Genomic DNA, 17368 nt, shown 5'->3' with positions numbered 1-17368 from the left:
CAAGACTTGTTTTCCACAAAAAAACACTTTTGCCATATAGGCAGTGAGCAATACTATGATGTTTGGTAAGGTGATTTTCACCACCGTTTTTCATGTATGTACTAACAAGTAAGAACCACATAGGATGCACATCAGTCAACCGTTGGCATTTCATGCATCAGTGGGGTCCCGATTTTTGAAGCATGCCCGATTTTTTAATAATCAGCTGAGCCAAACAATGAGATATATGGGCATCTGTTGAAACACCTATATTGAGTAGTTAATCCTCATCCTCCACACACACACTATGACTGAGTTTGGAATAAGTGCAAATGCAAATATGTAAAGTGTAAAACCTTATATTTTGTATGTATTTACGTTGTACATATTTGCATTTATACTCTTTCCAAACTACTAAGCCTTATCAAACACTCTAGAAACCATTCTTCTATTTCTCATTCACCCTATGGTCCAAAATCAAACCTAATTGCCCAAGCTACCTAACAGTTTTATCCTCCGGTAGCAAACAGAGATCACAGAACCACCAAGGACCACCTCCTCCTCCTCCTTCTTCTTCCCCCGCCATGACACCAAACCAACAGCATTAACTTCCATCTCCCCCCCCCCCCTTTCCTTCTTATCCTTATTATTTTCTCATTTTCTCTCCCTTTATCACCCCTCCGTGACCCATTTTCAATTGACAAAATATAGTAGAACCATCATTCTTCTTCAATCTCCAAACATTATAGAGCACTTAGGACTTTGGTTAGGCCCTGAAATATATCTAACCATGTTAGGCCATGTCTTACCATTTCAAACCTTTTTTTTTTTACCAAATATGTTAAGACCTAAATACAAGCATGTCATGCATCTGAAAAGCATGCTTTTCAAACATTTAAAAAGTCTTATCAAGCACCACCTAAGTTTCTCCATGCCTCTTAAAGAGATGACCGGAGATGAATAGGCTCTCAGTGCCCATTTGGGAGAGCTTCAGCTTTGTTTGAGGATTTGAGCTGTGTTGAAGAAGCTACTAAGAACTAGCTTAAGGGCTTCTACATTGATCAAATTTTTAAAAACTGACCTGAAAATGAAACTGCTTTGACCACCAGTCTTAGGTCAACAGTTTAACTGTCTAAGTCAAATGTTTGATTTATAACATTATAAATAAAATACAAAACATAAAAATATTTATACATAATAAAATTACAAAGGGGGACTAGGGTGCGGGTGGCCCGTGCAAAGTGTGGGTCGTGCCGTGTTGGCCCACAAGTCATTACGGGTCGTGCCGCCCTCCTCGGTGAAAATTTTGAGATCGGCCCAGGCCCGTGTAGGCCCATGCTATGCTGTGCCATGAATCGAGCCTTGGGCCCGATCGGGCTAAAGCTATTTATTTAAAAAAAATTGACAAAAGCTTAAAATTTTAATTTTATATGAATTTCGTGTATACAATTGCTTGTATATACAATAATTGAATAAATTAGTATAATAAAATTAAAAAATATATATTTTATTAATATATTATATACTATATATTATTATATAATTATAATTTATATAATATTATATAATATATATATATATGGGTCGTGCCCGCAAGTGGCACAGCCCACTCAGTCATATCGTGTCGTGCCGGCCCATGAACCTAAAACCCCAAACCTAGCATGGCTCGCATGATCGTATCGGACTCGGCACAGCCCACGAACCATCATGCCGAGCTGTGCCAAATCGATCGAAATTCGTGCCAGACTGTATCAAGCCACGAGAGGCACAGCCCGATTTACACCTCTAATGAGAGAATGGTAATCCAACCCAATTTATTGGAAATTCCCTCTCACTATTGTCATAATACAAACAAGATAGGGTGAAAATTCCACGGAAAAGTCAAAACCAATGCTTAGAGCTTGGTGATGAAGAAGGTGATAGAATCTCACTGCCTATTCACGAATCACGAAAAGATATTGCAGAAGATTATGATGCTTCTAAGGCTTGCGGTGGAGATGTATCTTTAAATGGTGTTTGAAAGTGTGGGCTTTTTTGGACCGCTTTAAAAAAAAAAAACGCCCATGTTTGTTAAATCCGTTTTTCACAAATAACTATATTTACATGTTTGGTGTTTCTGCCACGTAGGAACAGGCATGTATGTGCACACACTATTTCATACGATGGATACACATAAGCACCACATCATATAACCGTTGGGAGCAACGGTTTGTCGATGCATTTCATGCAACGGGAGGAATGTGATTTACGATGCATGCCTATTTTTTACCGTTTTTTCAAAAATCACCTGAACCAAACAGTCATATAAGCGATGAAAAGTGGAATCACCTACATGGATCCGATGTGGCACCATTTTTCAGAAAAAACATCCACGATACCAAACATTCGCTTAATTTTTCAAAGGAATTGGAAGATACAATCTACTTCTCTCCCTATTAATCCACCATTGGAAGAAGATGTCGCCACTTCAAGTAGCTTCACTTGACCCACAACCGCTGCAGTTCAACTACTCAGCTCAGCGGTTTTCTGACTAATTCAACCTTTTTTTAGTCCAAAACCAGACCCTGAGCCATGACCCATTCTTGGGTTGAACAGTCCAACTGTTTGGTCTGGCCCGGTTTTTAAAACAGTGACATTGATTAAGCTATATTGACTAAGTGTTTTCAAAGAAGCTATCAAAACTAACTTCACCGAAAAGGTGATTTCTCAACTCAACCACAATGTTTTTTGGCTTTACGGGGTTTCACCAAACATATCTTCACGGCTTTCCATGTGGGGTATACGTTGCAACACCAAAAGCTACAATGAGAAAGCCCTCCCAAAAAAGCACTAAAGCTAGCTTTGCCAAAACTTGGATTTAATAGCTCAATTAAAATGTATTCTGGCTTTTTGGGTTCTTCACCAAACATAGGTTCGAAGCATTCTATGTGGGGCCGACATTGCAAAACTAGAAGCCACTACATAAAAACCCTCACAAAAGGCACTTATTTTAAATGCTTAATCAAGTTGGGAAGAATTCTACCCTATTTTATACCTTTTCTATGGGGTGTTTATAGTTACAAGTGGCTGAACTGAACTGAAAAGAAAGAAAGAAAATAATATATTTAATAAAAGATAAATATATACATATACAAAATTAGGTATCACATTAATAAAGTTTTAAAATATCTGTAAATTAAGTAGAGCCATTTTTATTTAGAAAAAATGGTTATAAATGTAAAATAAAATTTAAAGAAAGGTATCAAATTTAAAAGAACATGATTTAATAAAAACTAAATAATATAAATTAACTACGAAAGAAAAAATATATAAGGAAATTAAAACATATGATTAATTTTATTTAGGCAAAGTATTGCACCATAAAATATATGATCAATTTTAACACAAAAAAAGAATATAAACATAAAAATTGCTATAAAAATAAATAAATTGTACCCTTAATGCATAAAATATTACAAATAGTTTTAGTATGTATGTAATACTAACTAATTTAGATAAACAAAGCTATGAACGTAAAACAAAATAGAAAATAAAATTTTAAAAAACATAAATCTCATATTAAAAAGAATATGTATATAATAAAAAGAAAATATATAAGTTGGATATGAAATGAAATAAATTGTGTGTGTATACACACATTATATTTATATACTTAAAAATAAAAAACCATATTTATACTTTGAGGTTTACACCTAGCTTCTTTAGCGCTCAACTAAATCTCATAATAAAAAGAATATGTATATAATAAAAAGAAAACATATAAGTTGGCTATAAAATGAAATAAATTGTGTGTATACACACATTGTATTTATATACTTAAAAAATAATAAAAATTATATTTATATTTCGAGGCTTACACCTCACTTCTTTTCTTTAGCACCCAACTGCCTTGTCTCCACCTTTAGTCTTTTAAAACCTTGGGTGAAAATAAAAAGAACTGAAAGATGGGCAGGAAAATAAACCTAGGAGACCACCGTGTAATTCAACATCCATAGCTATCGCAGTGCTTGCTTCAGATATAATTCACCAGAAAATGTGGGATTGGGTGGATCAGAGCCATGACACAACCAACTAGGGGTGTCAATTGGATTGGATTTGGTCCAATCCGATCCAGTCCAATGTGAATTCATTATAAATGGACCAGGTCCAATCCAATCCAATGAATATTTTGGACTGGTCCAATTGAATGTCTGGACCATCCAATCTGTTCGAATTCGTTTTGGTTTAGATTGGTTTCAACCCAACCCTGGTCCATTGGCACCTGTATTCTTATCTTTATCAATGGATAAGATATTGGCTTAATCCAACTCAATTCAATATAAATTTATTATGAACAGACCAGGTCCAATCCAATCTAATAAATATTTTGGACTAAATTAGCCAAATCCAATATATCTTGTTGGTTCATCAAATTCGTCCAAATTGATTTTAATTGGAGGGAGTCCCATCCAAAACCAGTCCATTGACACCCTTAACACCAACTGAACATGTAGTTAATATAGAACACAATTGGTTCTTCGAATCTCCATGACAAATCCACATCGAGAGACTGCAAGCAACATACATATACTTGTGGTCTTGTAGACTGTTGAAAGGGATACAAACCAGAATTGACACCACATCTCTATTGAAGCTATTAGGAAAATGACACCATTTTGCTCAGTAAGTTTCCTTTTGCTTTGCTTAAATGGAAAGTAAAAAATGATATAATCCCCAAGCGAAGGTAACAGAAAGGTTGTTACTTTGGTACGAGTGAAACCCCAACTTTATATGAGAGAATCAAATCAAAGGAGGTAGTGCAAATTTTGCATCACTTATTGGAAGAAAATTTTGAATTGCATGAATGCCAACTACAAATGGGACAAAAATTGCAAATTCCACAGCGGGTAAAAGTACAACTCAGTCAAACGCAAAATGGGATTGTTTGATAACAGTGAGGATGCTAAACCAAAAAGCTTAATTATAGGCTGAGTTTGGAAAGAGTACAAATGCAAATATGTACTGTGTAAATACATACAAAATAATGCAAAATATAAAATTTTGCACTTTACGTATTTGCATTTGTATTCCTTTCAAACTGAGCCTTAATGGATGAAATGGAAGTTGGGTAGATCACTACATCCTTTAAAATTTTATTATTATTTGATAGTTTAACAACTTCAGCTATTATCAAATGGCCCTTAGCTCAGTTTGGAAGGAATATGAATACAAAGATATACATTGCAAAAACATATAAAATAATATAAAATTCAAGGTTTTGCACTATACATATTTGTATTTGTGCTCTTTCCAAACTGAGCCTTTGAAAGAATACAAATGCAAATATGTAGAATGCAAAACCTTATATTTTGTATTATTTTGTATGTATTTGCGTTGTACATATTTGCATTTGTACTGCTTCCAAACTGAGCCTTAAAAACAAATTTCAAGCACAAGCTGATAAAAGTGGTGTTAAACAAATCTCAATCACAAGCACAATGTAAGATCATGATACATGAAACAAGTAGAAGTTGTGTGAAATCTGAAGAAACAAAAGAATGGGAAAGAAAATGGATGCCCACATACATCCATGAGCTGCTGCTGCTGTGTGGAGTTCCTCCTCTTCATGGTCGGAATTTGCAACAGTAACCGTTGTAGGTAATGGAGTTCCTCCTCTTCATAGATCGCAAATACTTTTTGAAACAAGATTTAATAAAAGGGTAAAAGTGATATTTCATCATTTCTATTAAGATTTAATGATGATAACAATTGCCAAAAAAAAACTTTAAGGTACTTTAAGATAATATGTAAATAGTAAGAGTAGAATTGGTCAATTTCCTAAACCTTAGGAGTACTTTAACAATTTTGCCTTTTTGTTTTTCCTTGGAGCAAAATACAAAAACCTCCCCTAAAGTTTCTGACAATCATAAAAACCTTGCTTTAGCTTCACTTTGACAAAATCCTCCCCTCAATTTAAAAAAAAAAATCAACAAAAACCTCCCTTCTGTTAACGAGACAAAATACCCGTTTACCCTTTTGTAAAATGGGAACTGAAATCAAATGCCCGAGTACTGAAATAAAATACATGTTACTGTTACTAAAGAAGACTTTCCTATTGAAAGCTGCTCTTGCCTTTCCATTGGCATCTCTCCGCAACTCTGGCCAAGATTTAGAGCGTGAGCGCTCAAAAATATTTTTCCTATGATATCTCTCTTCATCCACATCTCTAGTGCCACAGTGTCATTGGCGTGATTTCTTGGAGACTTTGCTGTCACCACCACCAACGACAAAGTAGCTTTCGGAAGGACCTTCGCAGAGATTAGCCATAGAATGAACCAAGTGAAGTTCTTTGATTTGTAACTATTATATCAGAAAGATGTGAATGCTTCAACTTTCATATGGTTAGAATCCCTTATTTTGTATGTTTTAGGATAATTTCCCGATGGCTATGTGGATTTTTGCGTTATATCCTGGTCTGTATTTTCTTTTTCTTTTCTCTTCTTTTCTTGTTTTTTGGTAGAAATCCGTTACTCATTTATGGTTGAGGAAGAATTGCTCACCCGGTCCCGTCAAGATGATCAATAATGATGATTGGTGCCATAAAATTTTACCTTCTAAAAAAATCAAAGATAACTAGTGCAGTTGAATATTTCAATTAATATCAATCAAAAGAAGAGGAAAAAGAATGAAATACACTTGGCATATCTGCTTTAATAAAAGAAATTCACTTGGCAAGAATCATGACCTCTGGTTTCCTCATCAGGGATAAAAGGTAAGTAAATGGTCCTCACCGGATGTGAGGATGGCCTCAAGCTACTACATGCCAACACATTTCACATCCTATAATCCTCTAGCATCAACTTGGTCGAGGTGGGCATTGAAAGGGAGGTGGTTCCATTTCTGAAGCTCAATGGGAGTAACATTAGTGTGTGAGTTCAACATAATTGAAAGCAAGGTCCGAATATTCTAGTGCTAGGGCTTTAGCTTGAGAAAGGATGAAATTTGTAGCCGTGGAGGAATCAAGGTTTGAATAAGTTGCGTTGATTTGCAAGTATTTCTGGAGTCTACTAATCACCCACCCCCAATGGATACAACTGAAACAACGATTAAGGGCTTTTCTGATAAAAATAATAGAGCACGCATCCTCTACATTCAGTACAGAAAATTTAACAAAAACAATGATTAAGGGTTTTTCTGAAGGGAAAAATAGAGCTCACATCCTCTATATTCAGTATAGAAAATTTATTTATACTTGACCGAAGGAAGTTTTAGGGAAGAAAGAGTCTATGGTGGCTGAATGCTACGTCTCTCCGTAACTCGATGGAGTTTCACGATAGGAGATTGAAAATAGAAAGAAGACAACAAAAGGGTTATTTCAAGTTAAAATTCAAAGGGTAGAATGGATATTTTGTAAAATTTAATGCATCGATTGAAAGTTTTCCATCTGGATAAGTGATGGAAGGGAAGTATGTGTAGAGTTTTTCAAAAGATTAAGAGAGGTTTTTGTTAAAGTAAAATCTAAAGGGAGGTTTTTATGATTGGCAGAATTTCAGTGGAGGTTTTTGTATTTATTCTTTTTTTTTTCCTAAGCATAAGAACTTGGATCCAAGGTTCAAAATTTTGATAGGGCCCGATATGTCTGTATAGGGGGTGTTTTGAAGTTTAACCTGGTTCAGGGGGTAAATAGGCCTTAAACCAACCTCTGAGACAGGTTCAAAAAATAACTAAAAAAAATAGGGAAGCAAGCCTCAATACAGTCCAATATGCCCGCCCAGACAGTATACCGAGCTGTATCGGTATTTTGAACCTTGCTTGAATCCATCATGGGCAAAGTTTTCAAATTCATGGTCTTGGTATTTCAATGACTTTTCCCATCGAACAAGTAGTCAAAGTAGTATCGTGTGTTCCTCATTTGAGTGCAGAAATACATAGGAAAGAAGAAGAGAAGGTAGTGCCAAACAGCCTCACGTTTTTTTTTATTTTGGAAAATTCTCAGAATTTGTTTCTTTCAGAAAAAAAAAATGAATTCTGAAAATCTTCTAAAATTGATGCCAAAACAGGGCCTAATCAACTGTCATTCATTCTTACGTGTTTCTGATTGGTTAAAACTTGTCAGGTACCATACCATTCGGGTATCATAGATATGCCATTTTTCTGTCAAGGAAAATAACAGCGGATTCACAAACCGAGCAAAAACCAAAAGTCCAGTCCCTTCATCCATGTCAACCCGGTACTCTCATCGAACGTACTTGAATAAATTGAAACCAAACCGACAGTGGACGTCACTTGGGCCATCTGTTCACGGTTCAACTCATGCATCCAAATCAAATGGGTCAGTAGACGATGCCAGTATTACCTTATAAATGCATTATAGAGCTCCTCCACGCCTCTACCCCGGAGGATTGAACGTAACAAAGAGAGGGAAGCATCCAGGCATACAAAATGAGCCAGTGTAATGTAGGAGATTCTACGCAAGATTTGTAAAATTTACAAGGCTGAGAAATTATAGCGGTAAACATGCTACAACATCTAGTTGCCGGGTAACTACATAATACAGACGCCACTTCAATTATTTTTGAGAAGAGATGGCGTCCAACATATTAAGAGTAAACATGACCTACTGCTCATAGGATGTGTACATATGTATACAGTTGCCTCAAATAGAAGACACCTGTGGGTTTGAAGCAGAGCCCTCCGCCAAGCCACCCCCACCCCCACCCCCACAAACATCTCCACGGCAGAGAGGGCACACCCTGTTAAACACCAGTAACAGGCAGGCAGGAACAATGAGCTTGTTGTGACCCACACAAAAACAAACAAAGAACACACCGAAATAATTGTGAACAGAAACAGGGAAAGGTAATGTTATGGTACCCGTGTATCTCTTTGAGCCATTTATCAATGCATGGCATATGGTACTCGTGATGGCAGGGAAGGACTCTTATTTTATCCCCTTCCTCGTATTCGGCCAGACATATATAACATCTGCAGCACATTTCATTAATTTACAGGTTGAAGTAAGCAAAAACAGTAAGGTGAGAATTACGGAACTCATAAAAAGGGAAAAAAGAAAAAAAAGAACCATGTCAGCTAACCCATGCAAAGCTAAGTTACCCTTTCCGACATGATGGTGACTGTGATAGTAATCACATGGAGTTATTTAACTACAGATGTCTGATGACTTGTCCTCAGCCAGATAAAGATGGGTCTCCTAGCATTTGTATCATTTTATGGTTTGGTCTCAAATGGCAATATATAAAAATCCTGCAACTTCAAGTGATATACATCCTTTACTGCCGCAAGAGAATTTCCCTTCAGGGGCTAATTAACTAGTCTACTAAATGTGCTCCCTGCAAGTCTGAAACAACTCATTTGCCTAAACAATCCCAATATGTGATTATCTCAAAGCATGCTTTCCATGCACCTAAAGCTTGACTTGATCATCATCAAGCACTTTTCTCCCACAACTGGCAATTTTACAGCCCTTGCTCAACCTCGATAAGGAGCAAAGTCCAGTAACAAGAAGCCAGGCCATCTGTAACACAAGTGTGTAACCATGCAACAATGGTCCAAGAAGCAAATCTCCAAAAAATCAAGCCAAATTACGAAGAGACTCAAGAGCCTAATGCAGACTGACCCCAATATGCACGACAGCAGTTGATTTTTTCTTCAAGTTTGCACCAAAGTCAAATTGGCAGAAACACACTTGCCTAATATGCACGAGAGCAGTTGATTTTTTCTTCAAGTTTGCATCAAAGTCAAATTGGCAGGAAACAAACTGGACTAACATGCCACCCACCAAAAAGTGCAAGCCTAACTAAAAAGGAAATGCATATTAGTTACCCACTATATTGGAGTCAACCTGCCTCAGACTGATATTGTAGGTCCTGTTTGGTTTACCGGAATAGGGGTCTGGAATCAGAATCAGAATGGCTCATTCCAATTCCAACTGTTTGGTTGGGCGGAATCGGAATCCCATTCCCACCTGTGGAATGGCATTCCCCCATTTGAGGGAATGGCCATTCCCTCCTTCCCATTCCGGTTCTTGTCTGAACCAAACAGACCATGGGAATAGACCATTCCGATTCCAATTTTTCCATTCCAGTTCCAATTCCGGTTCAGATTACAAACCAAACGGACCCGTAGTCTCTTCTACAAGGAACCATGGACTCATAATACTTCAAAAATCATAATATACCAACAAACTTACTGTTCCACATCAGCTCCAGTCTCTGCTGTGTTAGCTTTCTTGTGACTCTTAAGAGGAAGTGCATTAACAACAGATTCTGGAGCTGGGACTGAGACCATTGATAGTGAAAGGGGCACAGGTTGGCGGTGAATTTCATCCAAAACCTGCAAATCACATCAGAGACCAAAAATATGAAAACAATCAGAATCTATGGAATATTTTAGGAGGGAGCTTTTATTCATACAGAAATAAATAAATTCAAAGGAACATTGCTGTATTAGCTTGTACAAATCTGTATTAGAACCAAATTCTTAGGGGTAAGGTGCAACTACTATATGTTTAAACATTAGAACCCCTCCTAACATATTAATCTTTGAAATACTGGGCTGGAAAAAATTTAAAAAAAAAAAAAAACATCACGGGGAATCAGGAGAGGGAACAGAGCAGGATGCATGTGAAGCCCCTGGACCATACCATGGAGAGCCTGCAGTTCTGTAGGCATGAACCTGCACCTCCTGAGTGACCATCTCAACTACTGGGTCATTGGCTGCAGGCACTAAGGTTAAGCAACTCTTGCTGATCCTCAACTCAACCTGACACCTCCTGAGTGACCATCTCAACTACTGGGTCATTGGCTGCAGGCACTAAGGTTAAGCAACTCTTGCTGATCCTCAACTCAACCTGACACTGTGCTAAGCATCAGCTTCTAAATCAATCCCCCACCACCACCACCAAAACAGAAGATAAACGAGGGTGTGGAGAACGAATTGGGATCTGCTCCTCACAGAACACTCCTCACACTGACCTCACAGCCACATGGCCCACATCCCACTGTGTATTGGGATTTGAAAACATCTCCCATGAATAATAACATACAAGTACAAGAGATGTTCCTGATGTGCGGCTGATACATGCTGTGAGATCACTCGTGGAGAACTGAGTTGGACTGCAAGTTCAACTACATATAAAGAAAATTGAAGTGTTTTCTTGAAGCACCAAATTCTTTGTTACCATTAAACCAAATAATGCATTTATTCAATAGGAATTTAGGGAGAATCATAACCACTGAAAGAAATATTAAGAGAAGGAAGCATGGAAATTCTTAAAAACTTTGGAAGGATGTTGAGGCTGAAGGTTAATCTTCACAACCAATCAGAAAATACGTTAGTCTCTACCAAAGTTTTAAAACACAAAGGCCTAACAAGGCACCCCACCACCCAGAGGTGTGAAGTGTAGTTCAAAATGCGAGTCTTCTCCTGCGTTCAAGGAGGCATAAGCCTCCTCAATAGGAGGTGGAGGAGTTTTCTCTTCTTGAGGCATGGATTAGGTGCATGAGGTGTAACAGGCATACCAAAGGTGTTTGAGGCATACGCCTCAGGGCATTTTTTGAATGCTTCGTGCCTCCAAGCATACACAATACACCTACATGCTTTTTAAAATATTGATCTCTACAAGAGTGTGATGATTGGAGTGAATGATCAAATGGAGGATTTCTAGCATGCTGGAAATGGAGTGTTAAGTAGGAAATTTTCCATTTACATATTGGGTAACTGGGTGTTCCCATTGGAGAAAATGTATTTGCTTTCTCTATGTGGCAAGAAATGATAGATAGGGTGGAGAATAGATTAGCGACATGGAAATGCAGATATCTTTCCTTCAATGGCAGAAATACTCTTAGTAAGAGTGCCATTAAAGGTCAAGGCAAAGGTTGTGAGCTTGAGATATTTCAAAATGACTTTTTATGAGAGGGCTGGGTAGAGGGAAGAATTGCAAAAAGTAGGTGATTCACGAATAAGGATTAAGGAAATGAATAGAGCCTTATAGGAAAATGTCTTCGAATATTTGGTGTTAAAAGAGATGCATTGTGGAGGATGGTGGTGTGCAAGTATGTGGTTGCTAGATTCAATAGAATACAATGGAAGTTTCAGCTTCCCATGGGATTACCATGTGGAAAGGGATTATGAAGTTTCAGGCAAGATTTACAAGATAAACAGTTTTTAGTAGGTAGATTAAGGAAATGAATAGAGCCTTATAGGAAAATGTCTTCGAATATTTGGTGTTGAAAGAGATGCATTGTGAAGGATGGTGGTGTGCAAGTATGTGGTTGCTAGATTCAATAGAATAATGGAAGTTTCAGCTTCCCATGGGATTACCATGTGGAAAGGGATTATGAAGTTTCAGGCAGGATTTACAAGATAAACAGTTTTTAGTAGGTAGATTAAGGAAATGAATAGAGCCTTATATGAAAATGTCTTCGAATATTTGGTGTTGAAAGAGATGCATTGTGGAGGATGGTGGTGTGCAAGTATGTGGTTGCTAGATTCAATAGAATACAATGGAAGTTTCAGCTTCCCATGGGATTACCATGTGGAAAGGGATTATGAAGTTTCAGGCAGGATTTACAAGATAAACAGTTTTTAGTAGGTAGATTAGGTGAGATTTTGGGAAGATAAGTGCTGTGGATTAGGAAAGTTATGCAACGTATGTCCCAGATTGTACAGGTTAAGCATCAAAAATCACACTCAATTAATATTTTGAGAAGAAAGGATATGTGGTCTGGTTTCCAGCTTTCACAAGACCATTGTTGGATAGAGAACAGGAAGAATGTATTATGTTGCTCTCTAGGTTGGAAATAACAAACAATGATCCAACTGAGGATGACATAAGATGGTGGAAGGAGTGTATTCACATAAATTTTACTATGAAGTCCTATTATGAAGGCATCATAAGAGGACAAGAAACAGACTCAGAAACTTACGGAATATGGGGAAATCCCATTATACCTAGAACTGAAGCATTTGCACAAGTAGTGGCACTAGACAACATTCTAAACTCTAGACCATTTGAAAAAGTCTATCAGCTTCCAAGCATATGTGAAATGTGTAAAATTCAAGAACAAGATGTCAGATGTTCATTCATCAATTGTCAATGGACAGATTTCATTCTGGATTTCAACATTTTTGACGTTCAAAAAATTTGTTACTGGTGCCAAAAGAAATTTTCTCATTATGACTTAAGATAGGAAAAAGGCAAAAATCATTTGGCATTTGATAGCTCTTGTTGTTTGCTGGATTGTGTGGAAGGAAAGAAATAGATTGAATTTGTGAAGACAAGTACCAATCAACGGAAAAGCCAGTTGCTGACATCTCACATATAATTGCTGATTGGGCTCTTGTGCATCAAGATTTTAAATAAGTGAGAGGAGAAGATTTAGAAGATATTCTATGGATATCTTTGGGTTTAGGCATCGTACTGGGATGAGTTGTAACCAAAGTTTTATTTGGTCCTTAGTTTTCTATTTGCCTTCGTTAAATCCCTTCATCTAGATGGTTGTGTTCTCTTTTTCTCTTAATGGCTTTTGTCCTTTTACTATAAATAATGAGAGAACTTAACAAATAGATGTTACAATATCATGTGACCACATGAAGACTTTTTCCCCTTTTTTATTGCATCACAGTTATGTTAGATAAAATACAAGAATTCTCTTAATTTGCATCACAGATATCAATATCAGGTAGAAGTGGACTGCCAGACTTAAACCCATACTCTTCTTTTTCCCCTTCCATTTTGATGTGTTTCAAACTCGTATCCTATTACACCTAATAAATACTACTAATCACCAAACCACATTATTCAGATCCTTGTGATTTAGAAAAGACATTCAAAACATCATTGTCAAACCCATACCAACAACCTTAATCAACTATTAGTGGGGGGAAAAAACATGCTGCCAAGGTCATAAAACTCACAAGCAGGCAGTTCACCAACAAACCCATGCCGCAAACAAAACCAACCCTTCAATGATAAAATCGGCCACAAAGGCACAAAAGGCAATGAAACTTAAGAGCAGACTGCTTACAAGTCTCATTAACTACCACAATGGCATTTCCATGTGATAAAAGAAAATTGATGCTTGCATTTTAGAAAGTTACAAAATTCTGAAATGAAAGTATTAAGAAAAGAATATCAAACAATTACTAAAGCCAAAAAGCACACCAAAGACCAAATCATTTAATTCAATGGGATCTACCTCAAATAATGCTTCAGCTAGCATGACTATTCGTGAAATACTTGCACGAGTACCAGACTCTTCAGCCACTAAGAAACTTCCACATGAACATGTACCATCAGGATGTAGTCCAGATGCACAAAAAGTTGTTCGCCTGCCATTCTCATCAAAGCCACCACGAAGTCTTTCCCAGATCTAAAAAGTTAAATGTGCATTAAATTTAATGAAAATAAAGGAGAACAGAAAGGCCAAATGAATGTCAATAACAGTTCTGTTCACCCATTGCATTTTCCAAACAGAAAAGGAAAATGGAAGGTATATAAGACAACAAGAGAGAGAGAGAGAGGACCACCTCAGATCCTGAGTTCCATCGCCGTTCATAAATTCCATGGCTTCTGCCTAGGTATCCTGATTCACCTCCAAACCCATCTTCAAAAAGATCGCCACTGAAGTCAAGGAGCCATCTGTCGGGAGATCCCAGATCGTCAGCATCTTCAGTTGAGAAAACTATGGTTGGGGAATCAATATGTCTTCTAGAACTGCGTCTGGAAAATGCATCCCAAAACAATCTTCTACTGTTTCGTCTTGCCTCACGGTTACTAATATCCCCAGAGCTACTAGATAAGATGTTGGAAGAGATACTCACCACATCAACATGAAGTACACTTCCGATTATTCCTTCCTGATGCCTATCAGACATGGCGAATCCTGAACCTGTGACTGATGCCTCATGAGATGGATCATCTGCTAGTGATCGCAAAGTAACTTGTGAATCCGAAAGAACAGGAGCAGAATCTGCATCAGAATTCTGGACACCCAAAGGTTCACCCATACGATTTTCAACGGCTGATGTAACATTTGCGAATGAATCACCATGTTCATGATGAGGGGAACTACTTGAACATGTCTTCTCTGGATCAGAACAATTCTCACTTGTAGAATTATTAATCTCAACAGTCGAATCCAAGCTAGATTCTTGATTTATAGAGACTGCATGTATAGGTTGCAGCCCTTTAAATGAGGTACTAGCCACATCTAATGGACCAGTATCAGCATTTGCCTGACAAGGAACTAATTCCTTACTCTTTGAGTAGTACTTAGTATTTTTACATTTTTCACCATTTCTTGACCTGCATTCTAGACAAGCATTCTCATCAGGACTATTGTTGCTTTCAGATGATGCTCCATCTTCAGTCTTGGAGCTGGAACACTTGGACACTGAATCAAATATTGGTGAGGATTCCATCCCTGAGTTTTGGATTTCATTAATAGCAACCAGATCATGAGCTTGTTGAGAACTAGACAGTAATTCAGCCGGATGATCTTCCATCTGCAGTTAAAGAACATCTGCATATGTCAAATCTCACTTTCAATTACATGTGGCATCAGCATGCACAGAATGATTTTAATATCAGAAAACCACAGATAGAGTAAAATACTGCCAGTAAAAAAAATGATGATCATTGCATAAAGTAAAGCACTTCAATATCAATCTGTACTACAACTGGCCATAACACTGTAACTAGTAACATTTAAAGATGAACTGATCCAGTTCCTACTTGAACTTCAAGTATTAGTCCATGCTCAAATAATATACAAACATTTCTTGGATGTACAAGAAACGTTTAAAAGATACGCTCAAGTAATTCTCCTGAGAGGCCACTATTTACCAGCAAACTCTTATCAACAAGGAATAGAATTTTCTAATGCTGCTAATACAATTTTGAAAAGCCCAAGCATGGTTAACAGATAAACAACCACACTGAAACAAACAAAAGGGCTTGCATGTAGCAATTATCACCTTCAGAAAACTACACCATCCAGGATCCAAACATATGACTCTGTAATTAGCACCCAAGGACAAGCCTGTCTATATCTACCTGGAGCATCCTATATTCAGTACCAAACTCGCTTCAACTCCTCCATTCCACAGTTAAAAGTTGAGTCCTATCAAGCGTAGGTCAGAATAAGTTGGGAGCTTTACTAATACAAAGCGAATTCCTAACTCCACTGATAGTTACATAGATTCTACTGATAAAGTTTATCATGTACGATTTTTAACTTCAAGCCTTCAAAATCAATTATTCCAATCCAAATTTAAAGAAATGAAAGACAGAGTTCATGAAGACCTGATTAACAATCAGGGTCTACAGGATAACAGGACCAATTGTACCCGTTTCGCAATAAACATTATTTTTAATCCGAATCCGTGGAATCTACTAAAAGAAATGCATATAATGTGTCTAATCACGTCCATTTCACCCTGAAACTCTTAAAAACAAATAAAATTCCACCAAATGTTGCCCATTAATTGAACTTCAAATAAACGACTAATTAAACCCTAATGAAATAAACAGAAATCAATCCCCAAATTATACCCACAAGATTGTCAATCTTCCACATCAATCGTTCGATCTCCGGCTATAAAGAAACCGATGTTAGGGTTCACATCTTATCTATAAAACAACATAAATAAAATCGAAGCAGCTGAAAGAGCTCCATAGCTCAAGAAATCGATTAGAACAATTGGACCAACAAAGCATGCTTTATTTTCCATTTCCGGTTCTTGACAACATCACCTCAGCCGAAGCGTGAGAAGAGGAGCCACCGCAAATCAACGAGGAGAGCCTTCTCGTCTTCCAGCGGTTTACTCGCGACCGAGAAAGGCGGGAGCCCAAACGACTGCTGCCCGAACCCATCTCACCCCAAATCCTTCACACACACGCACACACAAAGACTCGCAGAGAGAGAGAGAGAGAGAGAGAGAGAGAGGGCCCTCTTGTTATATATGCGAGTGGGAGTACATGGTAAGCTAAGCTGACTACAGCGAAAGAGAACGATATGACATATGAGGAGAAGCACCCACCCTAGACCCCGTCTCCTTTTAAAATTCTAATGGAAAATGGAAGCATCTTCGATTAAAAAAAAGAACAAAAATAAAGAAAATGAAAGCATCAGCCGGGGTGAGTGAGTCACCCATTGTCCAGAATGGCCATAAGGATAGCCACGTGGCAAATCAAAAACCGTTGACCTGAATTGCAAATTTGCAAGAAACCCTCTCTTACCACGTGTCGCGCATTCCAGTCCCCGTTAATGTGCCGTCCTCCTATTGATGCAAACTTTACAGGTGGCACGTAAGAGAACAAGCTTTTAATACAAGCGGTTATGTTCCTCCACGTGACTATTACAAGCCACGTCAGTAACCGGGGATT

The 17368-nt window shown here is 37.5% G+C and overlaps 1 protein-coding gene across 4 annotated transcripts; it reads right to left on the bottom strand.

The window, feature by feature from the left end:
- Window positions 1-8401: 8401 nt before the first annotated feature.
- LOC148843139 (uncharacterized) lies at window positions 8402-17072 on the bottom strand. Of its 4 annotated transcripts, none has more exons than XM_088958183.1 (7): window positions 16736-17064; window positions 15958-16103; window positions 14509-15486; window positions 14178-14351; window positions 10169-10311; window positions 8833-8943; window positions 8402-8711 (listed from the first exon to the last, which is right to left on the bottom strand). In XM_088958183.1, the coding sequence occupies exons 3-7, from the start codon at window positions 15484-15486 to the stop codon at window positions 8615-8617; spliced, it is 1503 nt and encodes a 500-aa protein (XP_088814309.1). In that variant the 5' UTR covers window positions 15958-16103; window positions 16736-17064; the 3' UTR covers window positions 8402-8614. The 4 variants fall into 4 exon arrangements, with proteins under 4 accessions (XP_088814309.1, XP_088814310.1, XP_088814308.1 ...); XM_088958184.1 differs by having other exon boundaries at window positions 16539-17012; XM_088958182.1 differs by lacking the exon at window positions 15958-16103 and having other exon boundaries at window positions 16736-17072.
- Window positions 17073-17368: the final 296 nt, after the last annotated feature.

The sequence above is a fragment of the Nelumbo lutea genome, chromosome 8, assembly GCF_056320005.1.
Source record: "Nelumbo lutea isolate HS-2025 chromosome 8, American lotus-T2T, whole genome shotgun sequence".
NCBI classification, from domain to species: domain Eukaryota; kingdom Viridiplantae; phylum Streptophyta; class Magnoliopsida; order Proteales; family Nelumbonaceae; genus Nelumbo; species Nelumbo lutea.
Note: the sequence above shows the minus strand (reverse complement) of the source record. Positions and strands in the feature narration are given on the sequence as shown.

Bases quoted from the DNA above. Each gene is read 5' to 3' on its own strand.
- LOC148843139 (XM_088958182.1), bottom strand. From the start codon at position 16,855: ATGGGTTCGGGCAGCAGTCGTTTGGGCTCCCGCCTTTCTCGGTCGCGA. The intron at 14,352-14,508 runs GTGGTCCTCTCT...TTAACTTTTTAG, and splicing joins GATGGAACTCAGGATCTGAG to ATCTGGGAAAGACTTCGTGG. The intron at 10,312-14,177 runs GTAGATCCCATT...TGTGATTTGCAG, and splicing joins TAGCTGAAGCATTATTTGAG to GTTTTGGATGAAATTCACCG.